Genomic DNA, 27,223 nt, shown 5'->3' with positions numbered 1-27,223 from the left:
TAGTGGTTTAGGTAGAGGGGAGCAGAGTTGTTTTGTTTTTCTACGTCTGTATGCCGTCAGCATTGGCGACACCAGGTCTATCTGAATGAAGACCAAAACAACTCAGTTGCTTGAGTAAAGTACAGTACATCCACCAAATCACAAAACCTTTGATGTCTGCCCTCCTCCCCAAAAAACACCAAATATACTCTTCTCGGAGCAAATCCAGTACCTTAGATCTTAGGTCTCTTGTTCTTGTCCACTTTGTTCTACAGACTCACATTTGGGGAGGGCTTTTATGTAACCTTCTGTAAGGCTTTAGATGAAAGTAAGTGCACTGTAAAAAATCAAGACCAAAAAAAAAAATGAAGAGAAAAATATCTGCCAACCCAACAACAGAATTCTAACCGCCGTGATTTTGTACAACAGTTTAAGATAGAAACCTCAAAAACGCCTTAATGAACACCTTAAAACTAAAGTTTTGCACGAATTACAGTACATGCACGGTTTTAGTTGTTTATGTAATAATGGTATACTTTTATGTTCAGCTATCCACGGGCACCATGACCTGGTACTCAGAGTACCTGTTCTTTTTTTTTACCTGTTGTATTACTCAAAATTCACAGTAATCAATGCACACATCTGCCTGATTTGATCTTTCTCAATGATGGTAATTCAATATCTATATTTCAGTTCAGTTCAGTTTCAGTTTATTTGGAACATGCATACGAGACAATGTAGTGCATCACACAATTCCAATTGTTTCATCACAGCCCGTCCGAAAAGGAGTAGGAAGAAGCAGAGCTTATTTAATCCTACCCCTTCTCATACCACAGCAATTTTATCCAATGTCCTTGTTCTCTGTAACAGAACAGTGAACAAATACATTTAAAATAAATAATATACCATAGTAAGCATACAAATATTAAATACATACACTACCGTTCAAAAGTTTGGGGTCACCCAAACAATTTTGTGGAATAGCCTTCATTTCTAAGAACAAGAATAGACTGTCGAGTTTCAGATGAAAGTTCTCTTTTTCTGGCCATTTTGAGCGTTTAATTGACCCCACAAATGTGATGCTCCAGAAACTCAATCTGCTCAAAGGAAGGTCAGTTTTGTAGCTTCTGTAACGAGCTAAACTGTTTTCAGATGTGTGAACATGATTGCACAAGGCTTTTCTAATCATCAATTAGCCTTCTGAGCCAATGAGCAAACACATTGTACCATTAGAACACTGGAGTGATAGTTGCTGGAAATGGGCCTCTATACACCTATGTAGATATTGCACCAAAAACCAGACATTTGCAGCTAGAATAGTCATTTACCACATTAGCAATGTATAGAGTGTATTTCTTTAAAGTTAAGACTAGTTTAAAGTTATCTTCATTGAAAAGTACAGTGCTTTTCCTTCAAAAATAAGGACATTTCAATGTGACCCCAAACTTTTGAACGGTAGTGTAAATAATCTTTGTCTCAATAAAAAAAATATGTTTATCATAATTCTTGTTCTGTGTACTTTGTGAACACTTGTAGTTTGAACAATTTCTTAAGCTGAATCATATTGCTGCTTTGTTTGATTTATTTGCTTAATCCGTTCCATAATTTAATTCCACATACTGATATACTAAAGGTTTTAAGTGTTGTACGAGCATACACATTTTTTAATTTAATTTTCCTCTAAGATTTTGTTTCTCCTCTTTTGTTGAGAAGAATTGTCGTACATTGTTGGGTAGCAGGTTATAGTTTGCTTTGTACATCATTTTAGCTGTTTGCAAACGTACCAAATTGTTGAATTTCAATATTTGTGATTCAATAAATAAAGGGTTTGTATGTTCTCTATTTCCAACATTATGTATTATTCTAATTTATCTTTTTTGTAACACAGTTAGTGAATTAAGCGCCCGTTTGTCGTTATTTCCCCATATTTCTGCACAATAACTCAGATATGTAACACTAGCGAGCAGTAGAGAATATGTAGTGATTTTTGGTTTAGAACATGTTTTGCTTTATTCATTATTGACGTGTTTCTTGCTACTTTATGTTGTATATTTTTTACATGAGATTTCCAATTCATTTTATCATCTATTATTACACCCAAAAATGTGTTTTCTTCTACCCTTTCAATATTTACTCATTTGATTCAGAAATCATCCAACGTGTTGAAAGATGAATCCTATTAAAACTGAAAAAAAAGTTTTCCATAAGAAACCATCCTATTCATCTGTTCCAGACACAAAGCACTTTACTGGGAACAATTATAGTTTTGGACACAGAAAACAATCCTAAATTCCTATAAATGACGGTTGATGTGGATTTATGAACATTTAACATTACTTTGACCTTTATTAAAGACTCTTAATGGTGATGATCGGTTAGGGCGGGGGTCAGCAACCTACGCCTCTAGATCAGCGCCGCCCTAGTGGCTCCCTGCACCTCTTTCAGAGATGTGTGAATATGGAAAAAGATGAAGAAAAAAATATTTTTTGTTTGAATATGGTTTCTGTAGGAGAACAAACATGACACAAACCTCCCTAATTGTTAGAAATCCCACTGTTTATATTAAACCTGCTTCACTGATGAGAGTATTTGGTGAGTGCTGTTTTGTCCTACTAATTTCAGCGATCCTTGAACTCATCGTAGTTTAATTACGTGTACAACTTTCTCCGACGTTGCCACAGAAAGACGTGTCTTATGCCACTCCTTCTTTGTCTCATGTTGTCCACCAAACGTTTTATGCTGTGCGTGAACGCTCAAAGGTGATTATTGTCTGACAAACACTTCAGGTATACCGTATTTTCCGGACTATAGGGTGCACCGGATTATAAGGAGCACTGCCGATGAATGGTCTATTTTTGATCTTTTTTCATATATAAGGCGGACCGCATTAAAGGAGTCATATTTGTATTTATTTTTTTCTAAATGTAAAACACTTCCTTGTGGTCTACATAACATGTAATGGTGGTTCTTTGGTGAAAATGTTGCATAGATGATGTTTTACAGATCATCTTCAAGCCGCTTTCTGACAGTCGCTTGAGGATGCGCCGTTTTGTGGGCGGTCTTATTTACGTGGCTCACTTTCGACAGTGTCTTTTCTCCGTCATCTTTGTTGTAGCTGTGCAGCGTGCAAGGACGGGAGTGGAAGAAGTGTCAAAAGATGGAGCTAACTGATTTAATGACATTCAGACTTTACTTCAATCAATAACGGAGCAGCATCTCCTCACACCGGAAATGTGTCCCGTGAAAAACCGTCCGACCGGAACACTCTAATAACTAAAGTTCCTTAGGTGAATAATGTAAACTCACCACACCGGTATGTTTTAGCGCTTTCATGGCGAGTTTACTGACAGATACAAGTAAGAACTTTACACTACTTTATATTAGAAATGGCAACAGCGGAGGATGAATGTCGCATAACAAGAAGATAGAGAAAATGAAGAAGATTATCGACTATGGTGTCGGCGCGGACTACAAAGGCGGAGGCGCGCAATTTGTTAGGATTTATGCAGATCCCAAATAAAGATCAGCAGGTACCAGAAGGTAAGAAAAGTTGCTTTTGCATAATGTTGCGAAACAAAACGCCAGGTAATACGTCTCACCTTATACACACACCATAATAATACTCGAATGTTTAATGTGCCGACAATCCTTCAAGCGGTGCGGCTTCTTAGCTTACCAAAGTCGTACTAAACCATTTTGATAGATTTTTGAGCGGCATGTGTAATGTTCTATATTTTCAATGGAACATATAAAATGTTGGTGTTGTTTACTTGAGACCCATCCTAGTGCAGTCTAGACGTATCTCTTATGTTTGACTGCCATCTACTGGTCACACTTATCACTTTACCATGTACCAAATAAAATAGCTTCCAGGTGGGTATGCTCAATCAAAATGATTCCTTACATTAGGTGCACCGGGTTATAAGGCGCACTGTCGAGTTTTGAGGAAAAAAACAATATTTTAAGTGTGCCTTATGGTCCGGAAAATACGGTAGTCCGTCTTTCGCCCAGAGTCCGCAGGGATAGGCTCCAGCTACCCCACAACCTTGAAAGGTAAGAAGATGGATAGATGGATGGATGGATGGAAATAGTGACTGATGGATTCCAAAATGAGGGTATGTGTTATGAGATCAGATGAATTTGTTTCAGTGGGTTACTGTATATCCATATTGACTTTCAGTCGCACACTGTAGCTTGTGCTCTGAAGTGAGGACTGGATTATAAATCAGATGGTTAATTGAGAGGTTCATCCTCTGCTCATGCCAAGAAGGTAGACGTTTTGGCACCTCTGTCACATTATTATGCAGAGTAGATATCCAATTGGAATGTGTGTATTTCCAACAGTTGATATTAGTGTGTGTGTGTGTGTGTGTGTGTGTGTGTGTGTGTGTGTGTGTGTGTGTGTGTGTGTGTGTGTGTGTGTGTGTGTGTGTGTGTGTGTGTGTGTGTGTGTGTGTGTGTGTGTGTGTGTGTGTGTGTGTGTGTGTGTGTGTGTGTGTGTGTGTGTGTGTGTGTAAAACCACACTGTAAAAATCTCTATATTAAGTTAAGTGTTGGTGATTTGTATGTATGATGAGTTTCAGATGCCGATGCGTATTTTATTTAATCTCACACAGGTTTGCAATTATCTGGTATATTATTACCGCATGTACTCCGTCACGTACAACATGTACTGAATATGACTTTCAAAATCAAAGTGACTTCTTAATGCATGGGGAATATCATGACAAGGAAGCTCTGCAAGTCCGACTTGGCTCTCATTAGGTGTCATCACAAAAGGGATAAGCCTGACGGCCGCAATAGATAGATAGATAGTACTTTATTGATTTCTTTAGGACGGAGGGTGTCCTAACTTTTTCCACTGAGGGCCGCACATTGAAAAATCAAAGCTAGCAGGGGCCATTTTGATATTTTTTATTTTAAAAACCAATACAATATATGTATAAAAAATATACATTTAGGCTAACACTCGGGCTTGATCCCGGGGACCCCAAAGGGTTTTGGTCCAAAAAATATAAAAAATGTGTCATTATTCAGTATTATTTGTGTTATTATTCAAGTTTTTAAATCTCTAGATCAACATTAGGTCTATCTGTCAGTATAACATTTTTTAAAGATTTAAATTACATGCTCTTTTTGTCAAAGAAAACCATTTTTTAATGAAAAAAACACAAAATATGCAATATTTTCACCCAATAAAATTTTTAAGTGGGATATTTGAGATTATATAATAATTGGAGCCTTAAAAAGGTCAATAACTCATAACACCATTGATTTTAATTTATTATTATTTTTTGAGCAATGACACTTAAAAACTAATCACACTAAAATTGTAGGGGATCCAAAAGGGTCCAACTCATTAAAGTGTTAAAAAATAAATTATATATATATTTTTTTTACTGTTTACTTTTAACACAATAATCTCGAGATCAACTTCAGATCTATCTGTCAATAATAAGTTTTATTGTTGTTTATGTTTTTTGTTTGTTCGTTTTAGGCCCTGCTTTAAAAAAAAAAAACAGCTCGTTTTTTACATGGCAAACACAAAATATGCAACATTTTCCCCAAAAAATATCTCAAAATATTTAATGTGACGTAATTGGAGCCTTGAATAGGTCAACAATTCATAATGACATTGATTTTGATTCATTATTATTTTTTAAAGAAAGAAACAGCCTACATGGCAGCTTTGTGTGATTAGAGTAAACATTGAGACATTTTCTTGTTACATTTCACCTGTTTGCTCTTTAAATACCACTTTTAATGTTTTTTTATTTTTTTCAATCGTATTTTTAAAATGTGCCGTGGGGCCGTTAAAAAATGACCTGCGGGCCGCAAATGGCCCCCGAGCCGCACTTTGGACACCCCTGCTTTAGGAGAATTCCCTCAGGAAACAAAAAAATCCAGCAGCAGTGTACAGAATTGAGATTGAATTAAAAAATTAAAAGTAAATAATGGGGTTATAAATGTAAATAAAATAGAAAATATTACAATAAGAATAAATATAAAAAGCAACAAAAAGAATAAAAAATATAACAGTGAAAATAAGATCATAACAAGAGAAACTAGGCAGTAGTGACCATGTTGTGAAAAAGTATTGCACTGTTATTGTTTTGTATCCCCTGTCATCCTAGTATTCCGATCGTAGCGCCGGCCCGCCTGATCAGTTTCTCCAGTCTGGAGCTGTCCTTCTTACACTGCAAAAAGTCAGTGTTCAAAAACAAGAAAAAAAAATACAAAAATTAGGGGTATTTTACTTGAACTAAGCAAAATTATCTGCCAATAAACAAGAAAATTTGGCTTGTCAAGACATTTCAAAACATGTAAAAATAGCTAACCTCAATGAACCCAAAAATACTTTAAAATAAGAATATTCTCACTAATAACAAGTGCACTTTTCTTGGTAGAAAAAAAAGATACCTTTTTGCTCAATATGTTGAAAAATATTCTTAAATCAAGTAAATTCTAGTGTCATTAAACCAGCAAACTTATACTAAAAACTAATGTATTGTTCTTAATGGAAAGGCAACAAGGCAAGCGCTTGTTACTCTCGGGGTCTCCTAGCCGCTCAGGCAAATCATATTGTCTAAAAATGCGTTTTTCCATTGATAACATGACATCATCGCGCCAAGTGCGTGCTCTTTCAGTCAATTAGTGCGCATATATAAATATACTTTTTTTTTTTATTGTAATTTTGAAGAATTTATCTGAATGTGCATGAACTATTTCTGTTCAAAATTGTTTGAAATGTCACATGTTAAATGTTTAAATAAATAACAAAAGTACATTTGGCTGTCGTCTGTTTTAATTATGAGACACAATTGTGTCAAAGTCATGAATTTTTTTTTTTAATGCTTGAAATAAGAAATTCTTATTTAAAAAAAGTAGTTTTATACTTGTGAGTGTTGATGACACTGCTTTGCAACACTTGATATTCTAGTTTCAAGCATGTTTTACTCAATATAGGTCATAAAAATACGACGATGTAGAACAGAACACTGGCAACCACAGACTGGTAGTACATCCACAAGAGTTTCTTGCAAATGTTGAAGGAGCGCAGCCTCCTCTGGAAGTACAGCCTGCTCTGTCCTTTCCTGTACAAGTGGTCCGTGTTAACAGTCCAGTCCAGCTTATTGTCCTCCCACACCCCGAGGTACTTGAATGAGTCCACGGTCTGTACCTCGACTCCCTCGATCACAATAGGTTGTGACCTTGGACTCCACCTCCCAAAGTCAATGAGCAGCTCGGATTGAGCTGCAAGAGGTTCCTGCAAGGTTCTGATTACCAATGTTTAACATTGGAACGGGATTCTTTTAGCACAAGGTCTTATTTTTTTCCCTTTATCTTGCTTTGTAATATTGATTTGCAAAGATTTGTGTTTTCATTACAGCCTTCCATTAGCATGTTACTGAATAATGAAATGCCAGATGGAAACAGACTGCACACATCAGTACTTGCTAACACTTGCCAGTATTTCCAGTGTTTCCATGCCAGCTGCACGACGCTTTGTTCGCACTCTGACCTTGAATTAATTGCCATTTCACAAATGTGTGACACGGTGGTTGCATGTAACAGCAACAAGAAATGTGACTGATTTTGTTGTCTTTTTCAGACTTGGAGAACTTCAAAACCCACAGAAGAAGTTCGGTTTCGGTCCGGGAAGGTCAAGGAGTGGTCCTGTTGTGTGGCCCTCCACCACATTCTGGAGGTATTTGTTTACTGATTATATTTTATTTATTCAACTGTTTCTTCCAAGTAACATTATCACTTGGGGACTTAAGGGAAAGGAATTGCTACACAGCGAGCAGGATGACACATGAAGCTAAGATTGAGCTTCAATTTAAAGTCGGGTGACCGATCCAGATATCGAAACTATTGATACCTAGTATAACATCAGTGCATAAACAATACTAAAGGAATTAGATCGATATTTATCCTTTTCTTGTTCTTATTACAAAATGACTTTTTTGTAGGGATGTCCGATAATATCAGACTGCCGATAGTTTTGGCCGATAAATGCTTTAAAATGCAATATCGGAAATTATCGGTATCGGTTTCAAAATGATCAGTATCGGTTTCAAAAAGTAAAATGTATGACTTTTTAAAACGCGGCTGTGTACACGGACGTAGGGAGAAGTACAGAGCGCCAATAAACCTTAAAGGCACTGCATTTGAGTGCCGGCCCAGTCACATAATATCTACGGCTTTTCACACACACAAATGAATGCAAGCATACTTGGTCAACAGCCATACAGGTCACACCGAGGGTGACGGTACAAACAACTTTAACACTGTTACAAATATGCGCCACACTGTGAACCCACACCAAACAAGAATGACAAACACATTTCGGGAGAACATCCGCACCGTAACACAACATAAACACAACAGAACAAATACCCAGAACCCCTTGCAGCACTAACTCTTCCGGGACGCTACAATATACACAACCCCGCCCACCTCAACCTCCTCATGATCTCTCAGGGAGAGCATGTCCCAAATTCCAAGCTGCTGTTTTGAGGCATGTTAAAAAAAATAATGCACTTTGTGACTTCAATAATAATAAATATGGCAGTGCCATGTTGGCATTTTTTTCCATAACTTGAGTTGATTTATTTTGGAAAACCTTGTTACATTGTTTAATGCATCCAGCGGTGCATCACAACAAAATTAGGCATAATAATGTCTTAATTCCACAACTGTATATATCGGTATCGGTTGATATCGGAATCGGTAATTAAGAGTTGGACAATATCGGATATCTGCAAAAAAGCCATTAACGGACATCTCTACTTTTTTGTGTTTTTTAGTATTGTTTACACATTCAGGGATTAAGTCTCTGGACACAGGAGGGCTTTGAGCAAAACCCAAACGATTTAAATGGGAGCCAATAGTAGATTTTGCTTTTGTTTAGTTATTGTTTTAAAGTACCCAGCAGGCACAAGACATTAAAACAATGTTAAAAATGTGGTCCTGGCAATTCAAACATAACGTTGAAACATGCTTTTTGACGACGTTTAACAATGTTGGGTTCTGACGTTGATTTGACCATTGAATTGTTGGTCATTTCCCAACCAATATATAACAAATACAACATTGAAACAACATGCTTTTTGACAACGTTTATTCAATGTCAGGTTGTGACGTTGATTCGACCATTGATTTTTGGTCATTTCCCGACCAATATTCTCCAACACACATACAACGTTGAAACAACATGCTTTTTGACGACGTTTATTCAACGTCAGGTTGTGACGTTGATTTGACCATTAAATGTTGGTCATTTCCCGACCAATAGTCTCCAACACAAATACAACCTTGAAACAACATGCTTTTTGACGACGTTTAATCAATGTTGGGTTCTGACGAAGATTTGACCATTGAATTTTGGTCATTTCCCGACCAATATATCCGCGGACCGATTAGTACCGGGCCACACAAGAAATAAAAAAATAAAAAATAAAATACATTTTTTTATTTTTTTTATTTTTTAAATTAAATCAACATAAAAAACACAATATACACATTATATATCAATATAGATCACTACAGTCTGCAGGGATACAGTCCGTAAGCACACATGATTGTATTTCTTTATGAAAAATAAATAAATAAATAAATACAATTTAAAAAATACAAATACAACGTTGAAACAACATGCTTTTTGACGACGTTTATTCAATGGCAGGTTGTGATGTCGATTCGACCATTGAAATTTGGTCATTAACCGACCAACAACGTGGATCCAACGTTGGACGTCAAAGTTGTCTCAATTTCAGTTCTAAAGGCCTTGTGTGTATAATCAACGTTGTATCAATGTCTTATGCCTCCTGGGTTATGACTTAAGTGGTGAAGCTGTGTTTTCAATGTAATTAACAATTTAGCTAAGAAACATATTCATTATTAATGTAATGTAATTCTATGTCGCGTTCAATAGCACAAATGTAATCAGATTTACAACAATACGGGCAAATTGATTAAATAATTAAAATGCATATAATGTATATACCCCTTAATCATAAGTGTCTCAAAGGGCTTTACATACTCCCGACATCCTCTGATTTAAACCCACATCTGGGCAAGATAAAATTCAAAAGACCCTAACTAGAGAACAAGAGGAAACATTGAGAATGAGATGAGCTTTATAAAAATGTGTTATTGTGTTTACTTTAGTTACTTGCTATAAAAAAATGTCGGTTTATTATCTTTGTCAAAGTATCGAATCGGGACTCGAAATCGAATCGGATAAGAGGCCAAAAAAAATAATCCCTAATAGTTTGATTCAACCACTGTTTTTCGACCACTGTGCCGTGGCACACTAGTGTGCCATGAGATACAGTCTGGTGTGACGTGGGAGATTATCTAATTTCACATTTTTGGGTTAAAACATTTTTTTGCAAACCAGTAATTATAGTCTGCAAGTTATGTGTTGTTGTTGAGTGTCGGTGCTGTCTAGAGCTCGGCAGAGTAACCGTGTAATACTCTTCCATATCAGTAGGTGGCAGCCAGTAGCTAATTGCTTTGTAAATGTCGGAAACAGCGGGTAAAAAGGTGTCTTATGCTTAAACCAAAAATAAACAAAAGGTGAGTGCCCTTAGGAAAAGGCATTGAAGCTTAGGGAAGGCTATGCATAACGAAACTAAAACTGAACTGGCTACAAAGTAAACAAAAACAGAATGCTGGACGACAGCAAAAACTTACTGTGGAGCAAAGACGTCGTTCACAAAGTACATCCGAACATGACATGACAATCAACAATGTCCCCACAAAGAAGGATAAAAACACCTTAAATATTCTTGATTGCTAAATCGAAGTAGATGCGGTAAATATCGCTCAAAGGAAGACATGAAACTGCTACAGGAAAATACCAAAAAAAAGAGAAAAAGCCACCAAAATAGGAGTGGAAGACAAGAACTAAAACACTACACACAGGAAAACAGCAAAAAAACTCCAAATAAGTCACGGCGTGATGTGACAGGTGGTGACAGTACACCTACTTTGAGACAAGAGCTATAGTGATGCATGCTTGGTTATGGTTTAAAGTCATATCCAACAATTGCGACAATGACTTTTAACTGTCAACTGAGTTTATGATTTCTGCTGGTGGTGTGCCTCCGGATTTGTTCAACGCACAAAATGTGCCTTGGCTCAAAAAAGGTTAAAAAACACCGATCTATCGGAGTAACAGCTTATTGTATCAAATGAGCAACAAGTTATACTTGAATTCAAAAACCTCAAACTGAGATTAGAACACGTTTTCTTTTATCGTCCTTGAGTGGTATATTTGTCTCAATGACTCTACTTACTTTTGGCCCCATTTGGTATGTATTGGGTGTTGCACGTGTCAGTGTTGTATCGTTAAAATTATAAGATGATGGTAACAACTTATTTGAAAACGTCATATGTTCTGTGTATCTGCATCTGCAAGTGCAACAGCTGCTTGATTCTCCTCAGTTGACACACAACAAATAACCGATTCACGCGCCGATCCAGTACGGTGAAACTTCTGCTGGATTGAACTTGATTATGCGTGTTTGGAAGTTTTATTGTTTAGTTTTTGTAACTAGTGAGTCCTTGTCTTATCTGGCTTTTCAAGGGAACACAGGCCTACTGCCTGAGCTCTACACTGATATGGAGTTTTGGGATATTTTGGTCAATTTCCGGACCCCAGTTATTGATCACGATCATAGGATTGTCTGAGACCGTTGGCAAAATTGTCTGTGTGAGATACTGAACGGGAACGCTGAGACTCATAGTAACTTCTAGCAAGACAGGCATACTGACAACTGATCAACAAGATAACCCAGCGACTGAATGCTTCAGGGAAAACACACAAGACAATCTGTCTTTGTCCCTGACAAAGAGTTCCAGGACACAGATATCTACAAGAAGCTGGATAAAGTCAATGAATCCTTTGAAACCCCTCTGGACAATCTGATGAAAGAGTTATCAGATCAACAAGACTTCTCGATAAAGGCGTTAAAGTAAAAAAAAAAAACAGCTTAACATGACTTAATATCATAGAGCAGACATTTGCCATTAAACAAAAAGAGGACCAAAAAAACATTACATGACAAAAAAAAAGCTTTCAGTGCGACGTCAAAAGGACTGAGGGAAAAAAAATGAGCGCACACTGCCAAGTTTTTGGGTTGTAAGAGAAGCTGACAAAAAATTCATCTCAATAAATGGTGGGCCAAAAAAACCCAAGTTGTTATCGTCAAAAACATAAAAGAGCTGGAAAATATTAAAGATCATATCAGATGGACATTAAGGTATACAAAACACACTCTCACGCTCTTTTATCTACATTAGACATCCACAACAACACTACTATGAAACGGAGGATCTGGAACAAGAAACCTTTCAATGGTCTGACCATGAACAACCTGATTTGAACAATGGTATAAAGCCAGACAGTAATTTATTGAACAATAGTAATATTAATATCAGTGACGTGCGGTGAGGTTCATGGCTGGTGAGGCACTGACTTCATCACAGTCAGATTTACAAACATATGAACCCTAAAGAGTATGTTATTCACCATTTCATTGGCAGCAGTTAACGGGTTATGTTTAAAAGCTCATACCAGCATTCTTCCCTGCTTGGCACTCAGCCTCAAGGGTTGGAATTGGGGGTTAAATCACCAAAAATTATTCCCGGGCGCGGCGCCGCTGCTGCCCACTGCTCCCCTCACCTCCCAGGGGGTGAACAAGGGGATGGGTCAAATGCAGAGGACAAATTTCACCACACCTAGTGTGTGTGTGACAATCATTGGTACTTTAACTTAACTTTAACTTTACACATACAAACTGTAGCACACAAAAAGCACATTTAATTAAAAAAAACGTTATTGTGGTCTTACCTTTACTTATAAATGAAGTCCATGCGCCGCTGTTGTGCTGAATTAATGCACCCCCTGACGGGAGTGTTATATCAACTAAAGCCCACACTTAAACTTTCCACGTGCAAGATTGAATCTATTTAAAAAAGGTATTTAATAAGAAGCCAAAAAGTGCAAAAACAATAATGTTCGTGTTGGAGGAGTTGTGAATGAATGAAATATGAAATCAGTGCTGCAGTCTGCAGGTGTACCTAATGTTGTGGCCCTGCGGTCATTCACAACTCCTCCAACACGAACATTATTGTTTTTGCACTTTTTGGCTTCTTATTAAATACCTTTTTTAAATAGTGTAACCGAGGGTTTATAAATGTCGCCTATACTGTATGAAACTACAAAATAATCAACACGGAGGCTCCAGTTTACACGAGGACCACTTCATTTACCTTCTTTCAAAAACCTCCGCTCCACTCCAACGTGTCATCACTTCCGCTCTTAGCGCCTTCAAAATAAGAGCGCAAGGCATATACTGTATAACAGCGTATAACAGGAATTTAACATCACAAAGAGGAAAGCCCATAAAAATAGGTTACAATAGATTCAATCTTGCACGTGGAAAGTTTAAGTGTGGGCTTTAGTTGATATAACATGCACCCCCCGATTTTGAATAAAAATAATCTAAAACTGGTGAAGTTAAATGGAAAATAACTTTATAGTATAATCACTGGATACATATAACAATTTAATTTTTTTTGTTTCTTTTTACTTTTTTTTCTTTCCACGATGGCAGGTGAGGCCCCGCCTCCCCTGCCTCTAGTGACTGCACGTCACCGATTAATATCATATGCTAATCCAACATTGCACAGGTATAACTAAAACATTATACATTTTACTTTCAAACAGTATTAGTATGTTTGCTAATTTTAAGTAACATTAAGCAAAACACAAATACAAATAGATGGAGTAGATATTGAAAGGGTAAAATAAAACCATTTTTTCTTGTCAAAAGTCTAGCAGCCACATTTCGTACCGACTGTAATCTTTTAATGCTAGACATAGGGAGGCCCGAAAATAATACGTTACTGTAATCGAGACGAGACGTAACGAACGCATGGATAATGATCTCAGCGTCGCTGGTGGACAAAATGGAACGAATTTTAGCGATATTACGGAGATGAAAGAAGGCCGTTTTAGTAACACTCTTAATGTGTGACTCAAACGAGAGAGTTGGGTCGAAGATAATACCCCGATTCTTTACCGAGTCGCCTTGTGTAATTGTTTGGTTGTCAAATGTAAAGGTGGTATTATTAAATAGGTGTCGGTGTCTAGCAGGACCGATAATCAGCATTTCCGTTTTCTTAGCGTTGAGTTGCAAAAAGTTAGCAGACATCATTATCAATACAAGGATCTGCCAATGTGTTAACACTGGTCTAAGTTCGTATTTACTATAGGAGTGTCATGTCTGTGTGATCATGTTTTGTTTTAGTCATGTTTTGTTTTGTTTAGTTATTGGACTCTTTAGTTTCTGTTTACGCTCCATTGTTTTTGTTTCCATGACTACCCATTAGTTTTCACCTGTCCTCATGTCACGCACCTGTCTCACGCTTTGCACTCGCGCACATGTCACTAATCATGTCACTGCTATTTAAGCCTGTCTGTTACTGTTGACCGTCCTGGTGACGTCATCCATACTACCTCTGCTACCCATGATATTCCTGTTTACTATAGTTCATGCTTCATGCCATGCCACAGTAAGTGTTTTTGTTTCATGTTCATAGTTAATTGCCTTTGTGCTAGTCTTTTGGTTTCATTAGTCAAGTTTGTTCTCCGCCATTGTGCGCGCCTTTTGTTTGCTTCCTTTTTTGTAGTTTGTTAGTGTTTAAATAAATATTTACTCACCTCCAAGCCATGTCCGATCCAGCTTTACTTGCATCTCTGGAAAACAAAACCCTCACAGTCCCCGTATTGAGAAGGAGCACGCTAGTGTTTTAGGAATTTACTGCAAAAATGCTAGTCTCTCCCAAATTTTGAACTGAACTCGGGGGGGCCGATCTGGTCTAGTATTATGTGGACAATAATTTATTACCCTTTATTTAAAGTTTTTGTTGATACTAGACCTGCCTTACAAATTCTGGACTGTCACATGAGGAAATACGCATTTTCCTCATGTAATATCCCCTGGTGATGTAAAGGTTATGACAGACAGAGGGCATGGGTTCGACTGCCGGCCAGGGTTGAATCAAGAAAAAAACTGAGACAAAACCGCTGATGCGAGTGACTTCCGACAGGGAAAAGCCGAAAGGGAAAACGAATACAGGAAGGCGTAATCATGTCGTACGACAAAGAACAACCAAATCAACCTATGACAATGTCTCGTTTCAATTACAGGAGCACATGTGCATGCACTTTGATTTCAATGGCTCTACAATGAAAAGCAATCAATCATATGGAAAAAGCCTCAATGCATGATTTGCCTCCTGTTGCCCATCCAGCCTTACCTTGTAACCTCTGTGTTAACCGTCATTGTCAGGTTCAAACACTGATGGCATCTATTAAACAAGACAAGAAGCAAATAATTAAACAGAGACAGAATTCAATTTGGCTCAATTTGAGGAGAGATGCTTGGACATCTGTACCCTTGTGCAGTGTCATTACGCTCTGCCAAAAGGTTGTACGCCTCCCCCTTTATTTGGACTTTCTCTGACCACATGACAACAGCTGCTTCTAAGGGACGTGGGTCGTAAACAGCCATCGCCTTTGATTACAACAGTTCAAATGATAAGGTTGTAAACAGTTCACAGAAAAGGTCGTAAAAAGAGTTCAAAAAGAGGTTCGTAAAGCAGTTCAAAAAGAGGTTCGTAAAACAGTTGAAAAAGGAGGTTCAAAAAGAGGTCGTCTGGAACTTGGGCAGATCCTGCCTTCTCTCCGCTTTGTAGTCTTTCTGTTGATTACATCTTCATGTTGTTGCCCCCCTTACACAGTGGAGTTTTACAAGCCTTCTTCTTGGTAGGTTTCAAAGACAGCTTTTGCTTCTCACCGGGCACTCAATGTAACACAAAGTTTTTGTGATAACTTAGAAACAATTATTCTAGCAGTCATGTTACCTAAACTGCGGCAAGGAGGCGCTGGCAAGGTTGTAGGCTTTGTTTTTGCGACGGTGTTCAAGCTGTCACTTACTGTCACGTCCATTGTGTCTATCTGCTGACGTGCCAGACTTGCATTTACTATGCTCTTCTCTATTTTTTGACGTTGTTATTGATGTGTACTTCTGGTCTCGTCACCCCCTCCCGGGCAGAAGGCCAGCACACCAGTGTGACTGGATCAAAAGAGACGTCGGAGACGCTTTGCTGAACAAAAAGTTGCTTTATTACAAGTGAAGGTCATTATACAGGACTGCAGTACCTGGAGGAGGTCAAGTCAAAACAATTAGGCATTCCTAACTCGTAGGAGCCGAACCACAGTCTTATATTCCTTATTTCACACCTACTCAGTGGCGTAGTGATTAGAGTGTCCGCCCTGAGATCGGTAGGTTGTCAGTTCAAATCCCGGCCGAGTTATACCAAAAACTATAAAAATGGGACCCATTACCTCCCTGCTTGGCACTCAGCATCAAGGGTTGGAATTGGGGGTTAAATCACCAAAAATGATTCCCGGGCACGGCACCGTTGCTGCCCACTGCTCCCCTCACCTCCCAGGGGGTGAACAAGGGGATGGGTCAAATGCAGAGGACAAATTTCACCACACCTAGTGTGTGTGTGTGACAATCATTGGTACTTTAACTTTAACTTTAACTTAACTTAACTTTCTCTGACTGGGTGTTTGTTCATTCGGGAGAGTACAACCTGACCATGTAAGGAGGTGTTTGTGTGTAAGTGACTGGGAAGACAACAGATGTATACCATAACTTGTAGGTTGACGTTTAGATAAACATGGAGTCTCTCCTCCAGGATAGAGCTATCGGTTTTGCATTCCGAAGTCTGAATGTTAATTCTAGTCATACTTGCCAACCTTGAGACCTCCGAATTAGGGAGATGGGGGGCGGCGGGGTTGAGGTGGGCGGGGTTGGGGGGCGGAGTTTGGTGGTAGCGGGGGGTGTATATTGTAGCGTCCCGAAGAGTTAATGCTGCAAGGGGTTCCGGGTATTTGTTCTGTCGTGTTTATGTTGTGTTACGTTGCGGATGTTCTCCCGAAATGTGTTGGTCATTCTTGTTTGGTGTGGGTTCACAGTGTGGCGCATATTTGTAACAGTGTCAAAGTTGTTTATACGTCCACCCTCAGTGTGACCTGTATGGTTGTGATCAAGTATGCCTCGCATTCACTTATGTGTGTGTTGAAGCCGCATATATTATGTGACTGGTCCGGCACGCTGTTTGAATGGAGGAAAAGCGGACGCGACGACAGGTCTAGAGGGCATTTAAGGCAGTGCCTATACCCCAATATTGTTGTCCGGGTGGAAATCGGGAGATATTCGGGAGAATGGTTGCCCCGGGAGGTTTTCGGAGGGACACTGAAATTCGGGAGTCTCCCGGGAAAATCGGGAGGATTGGCAAGTATGAACAGATGTATACCATAACCTGTAGGTTAGACGTTTAAGATAAACATGGAGTATTTCCTCCGGGATAGAGCTATCAGTTTTGCATTCCAAAGTCTGAATGTTAATTCCAGTCATACTTGCCAACCTTGAGACCTCCGAATTCAGGAGATGGGCGGGGGGGGTTTGGGGGGGGCGGAGTTTGGTGGTAGCGGGGGGTATATATTGTAGCGTCCCGGAAGAGTTAATGCTGCAAGGGGTTCCGGGTATTTGTTCTGTTGTGTTTATGTTGTGTTACGGTGCGGATGTTCTCCCGAAATGTGTTTGTCATTCTTGTTTGGTGTGGGTTCACAGAGTGCCGCATATTTTTAACAGTGTTAAACTTGTTTATACGGCTACCCTCAGTGTGACCTGTATGGCTGTTGATCAAGTATCCCTTGCATTCACTTATGTGTGTGTAAAAGCCGCATATATTATGTGACTGGTCTGGCACGCTGTTTCAATGGAGGAAAAGCGGACGTGACGACAGGTCTAGATGGCGTTTAAGGCAGTACCTATAAGGCACGCCCCCAATATTGTTGTCCGGGTGGAAATCGGAAGATATTCGGGAGAATGGTTGCCCCGGGAGGTTTTCGGGAGGGGCACTGAAATTCGGGAGTCTCCCGGGGAAAATCGGGAGGGTTGGCAAGTATGAACAGATGTATACCATAACCTGTAGGTTAGACGTTTAAGATAAACATGGAGTCTTTCCTCCAGGATAGAGCTATCAGTTTTGCATTCCAAAGTCTGAATGTTAATTCCAGTCATACTTGCCAACCTTGAGACCTCCGAATTCAGGAGATGGGCGGGGGGGGGGGGTTTGGGGGGCGGAGTTTGGTGGTAGCGGGGGGTGTATATTGTAGCGTCCCGGAAGAGTTAATGCTGCAAGGGGTTCCGGGTATTTGTTCTGTCGTGTTTATGTTGTGTTACGTTGCGGATGTTCTCCCAAAATGTGTTGGTCATTCTTGTTTGGTGTGGGTTCACAGTGTGGCGCATATTTGTAACAGTGTCAAAGTTGTTTATACGGCCACCCTCAGTGTGACCTGTATGGTTGTGATCAAGTATGCCTTGCATTCACTTATGTGTGTGTAGAAGCCGCATATATTATGTGACTGGTAAGGCACGCTGTTTGAATGGAGGAAAAGCGGACGCGACGACAGGTCTAGAGGGCGTTTAAGAAAGTGCCTATACCCCAATATTGTTGTCCGGGTGGAAATCGGGAGATATTTGGGAGAATGGTTGCCCCGGGAGATTTTCGGGAGGGGCACTGAAATTCGGGAGTCTCCCGGGAAAATCGGGAGGGTTGGCAAGTATGAACAGATGTATACCATAACTCGTAGGCTAGACGTTTAAGATAAACATGGAGTCTTTCCTCCAGGATAGAGCTATCAGTTTTGCATTCCGAAGTCTGAATGTTAATTCCAGTCCAACTAAGGCTCCTTAATTTATTATGAGCTCAACCATTATTTACTTAAACCTGGTGGTTCGCTTTCTCCAAGTTGAATATAAACATTCACCATATGTAGCACATAATATGAGTTAATTAATTCACTTCATTATCACAGGATCCAATTTTACAGATACATACCTAACTACCCCACTTTTCAGTCATTAAATGTTATCGACTGTTAATATCGCAGTGGAAAAAAATAGCCGTAGTAGTCTTTGTGTATGTTGAAAGAAATTCATGACAAGAGATGTCTCATCCTGGCTTCATCGGCCCGACAGCGAGTAACGAGACAATAATATAAGCTAAGCTCCGCACCTCCCCACGCCCCTACCATCATCTTGTTTCATTCACAAGGACCTCATTGCATTTATAACTGCATGCACGTCCAAAGGAAAACCTCTGCACATCCCTATTCAGTACCATATGTTTGCAGACCTTCCCATGGCGGTGAGATGTCCAAGACTCTCGTGGTTTTCCACCTGCCAGAGGGGGGTGTGGGGGGGGGGGTGTCTCAGAGGATACATTATGCATGGCAGACAGCTGTCTTGGACTCTGTATGCAGCATGTGCCCATCCATGCAGCAAGACACGTTCAAACAGAGGAAGGAGCCGGAATGAGCGAGAAAGGAGGAGGCGACATTTGCTGTACGGTCTCGCCACCCACCGTGTTCAGAGAGCCCACTTTACGTAGTCAGTAGTAGGAGTACTTTAGAAAAGAGCTGTCTCGCAAATAGTAGTCGTACATGTTTATTTTCTTGTTTATTTTTCGAGTGGAAGGCATATCTGTCTGGCCGTGGGCAAGGGATTGGAACTGCACATTAGGGCTGCACAATTACTCAAATTTTGATCACGATTTTGGCTGCCACGGTTAAATGAGGGTGATCGTCGACGATATTAACATTTATAAAGCCGACTGCGCTGCATATCAAATCAAGCACTTTTACCAAATGCCGTCGGCAGAGGAACAGCCCTGTAAAGCACGTGTCGTCCACGCCGGGGGCCTTAGTGGATGGGCACAAAACTCCATCTCAATGCCAAACTGAAATATTAAAGGGGAACTGCACTTTTTCGGGAAATTTGCCTTTCTTTCAAAATCATTATAAAAGACATTCTAACTAGAGATGTCCGATAATGGCTTTTTTGCCGATATCCGATATTGTCCAACTCTTAATTACCGATACCGATATATACAGTCGTGTAATTAACACATCATTATGCCTAATTTTGTTGTGATGCCCCGCTGGATGCATTAAGTTAACTCAAGTTATGGAAAAAAAATGCCAACATGGCACTGCCATATTTATTATTAGAGTCACAAAGTGCATTATTTTTTTTAACATGCCTCAAAACAGCAGCTTGGAATTTGGGACATGCTCTCCCTGAGAGAGCATTAGGAAGTTGAGGTGGGCGGGGTTAGGGGGGGGGGGGGCGGGCTTGATGGGGCGGGGGGTGGGGGGGTAGCGGGGGGTGTATAATGTAGCGTCCCGCAAGAGTTAGTGATGCGAGGGGTTCCGGGTATTTGTTCTGTTGTGTTTATGTTGTGTTACGGTGCGGATGTTCTCACGAAATGTGTTTGTCATTCTTGTTTGGTGTGGGTTCACAGTGTAGCGCATATTTGTAACAGTTTTAAAAGTTGTTTATACGGTCACCCTCAGTGTGACCTGTATGGCTGTTGACCAAGTATGCGTTGCATTCACTTGTGTGCGTGAAAAGCCGTAGATATTATGTGATTAGGCCGGCATGCAAAGGCAGTGCCTTTAAGGTTTATTGGCGCTCTGTACCTCTCCCTACGTCCGTGTACACAGCGGCATTTTAAAAAGTCATACATTTTACTTTTTGAAACCGATACCGATCATTTTTAAACCGCTACCGATCATTTCCGATATTACATTTTAAAGAATTTAGCGGCCGATAAAATCGGCAGTCCGATATTATCGGACATCCCTAATTCTTACTTGTAAATAAACGTAAATGAAAATCTGTTTACAACAGCGTCAATAGGAGGTCCTCTATTACGCCTATAAAACCCAATAAATAACCATTCAAAAACCAATAACCAACAGTACTCCGTTTAAGTTAAGTTAAAGTTAAATTACCAATGATTGTCACACACACTAAGTGTGGTAAAATGTGCCCTCTGCATTTGACCCATCCCCTTGTTCACCCCCTGGGAGGTGAGGGGAGCAGCAGCGGTAGCCGCGCCCAGGAATCATTTTGGTGATTTAACCCCCAGTTTGCATCTACGGCCCTTCCGACCACCACCCATCATTCATCATTCTTTCACCAGTGTGAGTGGCACTGGACGAAAGGGTGAAGTGTCCTGCCCAAGGACACAACGGCAGCAATTTGGATGTCAAGGGGCGGGGAGCGAACCTGCAACCCTCAGGTTTCTGGCACGGCCGCTCTACCCACTACGCCATGCCGCCCCATAATGTTCATTATTTAAAAAATAAACATTAAGATCTGCACAAGGAGTTATAAAAAGTGACAGGTAATAACGTAGTCGTTACACCTGTCCTGCTGTTCGGCTCCGGTGCAGACTGTAGTCGAGGAGCACAGGGAAAACGTTCCCTTCGGGGTCCATGCCATTCCAATGCCTTTTTAATTTATATTTTAACCTTGTAAAATCGTTCTTTGACTGTGCGTGTTTAATGTAGTGTAAGATATTCTGTTAAAATAAAGCCAATAGTGACATTTTTCGTAGTTCCCTTTAATTGGAAAAGTATCAAAGTATCAAAAGGTGTCAATATACATTTTGGTACCAGTACTGAATTAGTATGGGGGAACACATATTCACCATTAATTAGTTGCTTATTAACATGCAAATTAGTAACATATTGGCTCTTAATTAGTCATTATTAAGTACTTATTAATGCCTTATTCTGCATGGCCTTATTATACAACCAGTAAGCCATTAGCTAAGAGTCTTCCCTCAATAACCTCAGAATTATTGCTTATTGGTAAAAAAAAATGCTCTAACCCTTATATGTTACCCTAGTGTCCAAATAACTCTAAATTAAGTCTTTGTTACTTTAATAAGCAACTAATTAATGGTCAATATGTTACCCTAAATTATTGGTATCGGGACGACCCTTGTACCATTGTATGTTCAGTCATTATTCCACAATATCAAAACCCCATTTAACACTTTTCCCTAAACAACAAAATAAAATCTGTCAATGTGCATTGTAGCTGAGACCCCCCCTCCCCCTTTAAAAAAAATAAAAATAAATAAACTCGATCCTCTTTGCTCTTGGAGGCTTTTTCTAAAAAAAAAAATCCCTTTCAGTTTTGACATGATGCAGCGGTTACCGTAGTGACAAGCAGTCAGCAACATGACAGCGGCATGAAATGGGATATGCTGTATTTCTAGAGAGTGACACTCTCAGTTGATTAGAGTTCCTAATCATGTATGAAAAGGTCACCAAGGAGTCAGTGAAGCGTCCACACATTTCCCACAGGAGATGTGTGGAAGACTGTATTTTCCCCTTTTAAGCTTTTTTTTTTTTTTTTTTGGTTTTAGCTTACAGCACACACACACAGTACAATACCTGCAAGACAAACGGAGTGGGAAATCACAGGAAGGCACATATACTTTGTCTTTATCTCAATTTCCTGTCCTCTATTGGCTATGACCAACACTATAAGCGTCTTTATCTAACTTGCTTCCATCTCGCGTCATGTCCTCGGGCTGTTTGTGCTTCCACAAAAACACAAATCCTCCAGGGCCTGTAGAGACTTCATCCCAGTAGAAATGCTCTGCCTCACCTGTTGTGCAAGGTTGAAAATAATATATATACAGTGGGGCAAAAAAGTATTTAGTCAGCCACCCATTGATTGTCAATGGGTGGCTGACTAAATACTTTTTTGCCCCACTGTATATATATATTTTTTTTTACATCCGTGGCATAAGCCAGTAAGCCACAAAGAGATATGGGCTGCAGTTTTTTGGGGGGGTAGGTCGGGGTCAAAAGTTTACATACACTTGTAAAGGACATCATGTCATGGCTGTCTTGAGTTTCCAATCATTTCTACAACCCTTTTTTTTTTTTTTGTGATAGAGTGATTGGAGCACATACTTGTTGGTCACGAAAAAAATTCATGAAGTTTGGTTCCTTTATGAATTTATTATGGGTCTACTGAATCTGCTGGGTCAAAGGTATACATACAGCAATGTTAATATTTGCTTACATGTCCCTTGGCAAGTTTCACTGCAATAACGCGCTTTTGGTAGCCATCCACAAGCTTCTGGTTTGAATTGTTGACCACTTCCTCTTGACAAAATTGGTGCAGTTCAGCTAAATGTGTTGGTTTTCTGACATGGACTTGTTTCTTCAGCATTGTCCACACGACGTTTAAGTCAGGACTTTGGAAGGCCATTCTAAAACGTTCACAATGTTTCCCACACATTCATTTATTTGTGGCGGCCCGCCACGAAAGAATTATGTCCGCCCACAAATTAAAATAAAAAAAAAATACTTTTTTTTTTTTTTTTTTTTTTTGTCCTGTCCAGCTTCTCAGGCAAATCATATAGTTGATGTAGATGCCCTATAGGCTGTTCAGATTTACTTTACAAAAGAGAAGTGTAGGATACTTCTCTTGTTGCCTTATTTGTATTTGACCACTACTGTTTTCTGTTTATTTGTTACTGACTGTGACAGGACACCTCTACCTCTGTTTCACTTTATGTTGCTGGTAAATAATATGGTTGTAGTAGTAGGCTAAAGTTAAATTATTTAGTATGCACCAATTAAAGGGGCAGACCTTTAAGAGACATTTTAGCTTTTATATTTTATGAGATATATTTTTTGTAAGAACCACAATTAATAAATATATTTCAGTGAATAACTTATTGTTCAAATCTGTGTATAAATATGTACATAAAGTGTTGTAATTATATTGTAAAATGGATGGATGGATGGATGGACGTTTAAAACAAAACTGTTATTATTAATTAGTAAGTATACATTTTTTTGAGCCTTTTTAGAGAAAATCATATCATTGTAGTAAATTATGCAATTACTCGATTATGTCATGGTGACCACGCCCATAGCCACGCCCCCACCGCCCACAGGTATCTTGGCAGTTTATGGGAAACACTGCTTCATTATAGCCTGATTTAGCCACTTTCAACATGTGTTTGGGGTCATTGTCCTGTTGGAACACCCAACTGCGCTCAAGACCCAACCTCTGGGCTGATGATTTAAGTTGTCCTGAAGAATTTGGAGGTAATCCTCATTTTTCATTGTCCCATTTACTCTCTGTAAAGCACCAGTTCCATTGGCAGCAAAACAGGCCCAGAGCATAATACTACCACCACCATGCTTGACGGTAGGTGTGGTGTTCCTGGGATTAAAGGCCTCACCTTTTTCTCCTCCAAACATATTGCTGGGTATTGTGGCCAAACAGCTCAAATTTGTCAGGATGTGGACTTTGGTGTGGTTTGTTTTCCCGGAATGCAAAGCGACTGGACCGGACAACGCTTGCAGGTAAAGACATGATTTAATTTTGACTAAAAAAGTACAAACAAAAGGCGCTCACAGCGGAGGCACAACTTGGCTAAGGAACAGAAAACAACCCGAAGGCGAGCGTTCCTAACGCATGTGAAGCTAACTGTGACATGCAACCTGAAACTAAAAACTCACTAGACTGTGGATTGAATAAACAAAAAATTACTGTGGCAAGGCATGGAACAAGCATGAAACTATGGCATGGAAAGAATCAGCACAGAGCATGAAATGAGCATGTCGCCAGGCTGACTACCTGGCAACTACAGGCTTAAATAATAATGTCCTGATTAACAACAGGTGCGTGAGTCCAAACAAAAATGAGGCAGGTGAAACTAATGAGTTGACATGGTGACTGAAACAATGGAGCGTAAACAGAAACCAAAAAGAGTCCAAAAACCAAACAGAACATAGCCAAACAAAACATGATCAAAAGACATGACAATTTTTGTTTCATCTGATACCACATGGACAAAGATAAGACCTTCTGGAGGGAAGTTCTGTGGTCAAATGAAACAAAAATTGAGCTGTTTGGCCACAATACCCAGCAATATGTTTGGAGAGAAAAGGTGAGGCCTTTAAACTCAGGAACACCATGCTTACCTTCAAGCATGGTGGTGGTAATATTATGCTCTGGGCCTGTTTTGCTGCCAAATGGAACTGGTGCTTTACAGAGAGTAAATGGGACAATGAAAAAGGAGGATTACCTCCAAATTCTTCAGGACAACCTTAAAATCATCAGCCTGGAGGTTGGTTCTTGGCGCAGTTGGGTGTTCCAACAGGACAATGACCCCAAACACACATCAAAAGTGGTAAAGGAATGACCAAATCAGGCTAGAATTAAGGTTTTAGAATGGCCTTCCCAAAATCCTGACTGAAACGTGTGGACAATGCTGAAGAAAAAAGTCCATGTCAGAACACCAACTGAATTGCACCAATTTTGTCAAGAGGAGTGGTCCAAAATTCAACCAGAAGCTTGTGGATGGCTACCAAAAGCGCCTTATTGCAGTGAAACTTGCCAAGGACATGTACCGTATTTTTCGGACTATAAGTCGCAGTTTTTTTCATAGTTTGGCCGGGGTTGCGACTTATACTCAGGAGCGACTTATGTGTGAAATTATTAACACATTACCGTAAAATATCAAATAATATTATTTAGCTCATTCACGTAAGAGACTAGACGTATAAGATTTCATGGGATTTAGCGATTAGGGGTGACAGATTGTTTGGTAAACGTATAGCATGTTCTATATGTTATAGTTATTTGAATGACTCTTACCATAATATGTTACGTTAACATACCAGGCACGTTTCTCAGTTGGTTATTTATGCCTCATATAACGTACACTTATTCAGCCTGTTGTTCACTATTCTTTATTTATTTTAAATTCCCTTTCAAATGTCTATTCTTGGTGTTGGGTTTTATCAAATAAGTTTCCCCAAAAAATGCGAATTATACTCAGTGCGACTTATATATGTTTTTTTCCTTCTTTATTATGCATTTTCGGCCGATGCGACTTATACTCCGAAAAAAACTGTAACCAAATATCAACGTTGCTGTATGTATACTTTGATCCAGCAGATTTGCTCACATTTTCAGTACACCCATAATAAATTCATAAAAGAACCAAACTTCATGAATGTTTTTTTGTGACCAACAAGTATGTGCTCCAATCACTCTATCACAAAAAAAATAAAAGTTGTAGAAATGATTGAAAACTCAAGACAGCCATGACATTATGTTCTTTACAAGTGTATGTAAACTTTTGACCACGACTGTACATTTCAAACATCGCATGATTTTAGGTAGAGTAGCCAATGTTATACCTATTGCTTGAAAACAGATGCAGGCACCTGAAGCGCTGGTTGCCGTAGCAACTTTCGTACACAACTGCTGAGGATTGTTGTTGTTGCATGTCCCAATGCACTCCGTGTTGATAAAAATGATGCAAGCCAGACCTAGAGTTGCAGGTTTTCCCTCTTGAGTGTTGACACAAGTCACTATCTACAGTACAGCCCCCACATATAATGAACCTGGCTTAAAGATGTTTAATCTTACCTGCGGTAGAGCTTACTTTTTTGCTGTGCATGCTTTTCTCTGCGCTTCCTTCGGGCAGTTTTTTTCTTAAATTATTAATAACCTTTTGCTGTTAGTATAGTGTACGTTCCAAAATGCACCCGTGTTACCGGGAATTACAACGACAGAGGGAAGTTCTGCCGGAAAGTGCAAGGAAATGCTGTATTTTTACATAATTATCTGTCTTTAATTAGTCCAAAATTAATGCTCAGCCCTGACTCAAATGAAAGCAAATTAATTTACAGATGCATAATGTCATTATGTGTTGACCTTAAATAAAAATCTTCTATTAAATAATTTAAAGTGTAAAATCCAATTGAGTGTGTTAAGATTCATATACCGTGTTTTCCGGACAGTAAGGCGCACTTAAAATCTTTTTTTTCTTCTCAAAACTTGACAATGCGCCTTATGTACGGAATAATTATGGTTTTGCTTACCGACCTCGAAGCTATTTTATTTGGTACATGGTGTAATGATAAGTGTGACCAGTAGATGGCAGTCAAACATAAGAGATACGTGTAGACTCCACTATGATGGCAATATGACTCGAGTAAACAACACCAACATTTTATAAGTTCCATTAAAAATACAGAACATTACACACGGCGCTCAAAAATCTATAAAAAAATGTTTTTAGTACGACTTTGGTAAGCTATGAAGCCGCACCGCTTGATGGATTGTACTGTGCTTCAACATACGGGTATTATTATGGTGTGTGTATAAGGTAAGACATATTATCTGGCGTTTCGTTTCGCAATATTATGCAAAAGCAACTTTTCTTACCTTCTGGTACCTGCTGATCT

General features: G+C 39.3%; 1 protein-coding gene across 1 annotated transcript in view; it reads left to right on the top strand.

Annotated features, from left to right (window-relative positions):
* LOC133649041 (contactin-4-like) overlaps positions 1 to 27,223 on the top strand; it is a 427,627-nt gene that overhangs the window by 135,427 nt on the left and 264,977 nt on the right. Inside the window, exon 5 of the mRNA XM_062045757.1 lies at positions 7,592 to 7,687. Coding sequence (XP_061901741.1) covers positions 7,592 to 7,687 — 96 coding nt within the window. The remainder of the gene's footprint in view (positions 1 to 7,591; positions 7,688 to 27,223) is intronic.

Source organism: Entelurus aequoreus, linkage group LG01, assembly GCF_033978785.1.
Source record: "Entelurus aequoreus isolate RoL-2023_Sb linkage group LG01, RoL_Eaeq_v1.1, whole genome shotgun sequence".
Classification (NCBI taxonomy): Eukaryota; Metazoa; Chordata; class Actinopteri; order Syngnathiformes; family Syngnathidae; genus Entelurus; species Entelurus aequoreus.
Note: the sequence above shows the minus strand (reverse complement) of the source record. Positions and strands in the feature narration are given on the sequence as shown.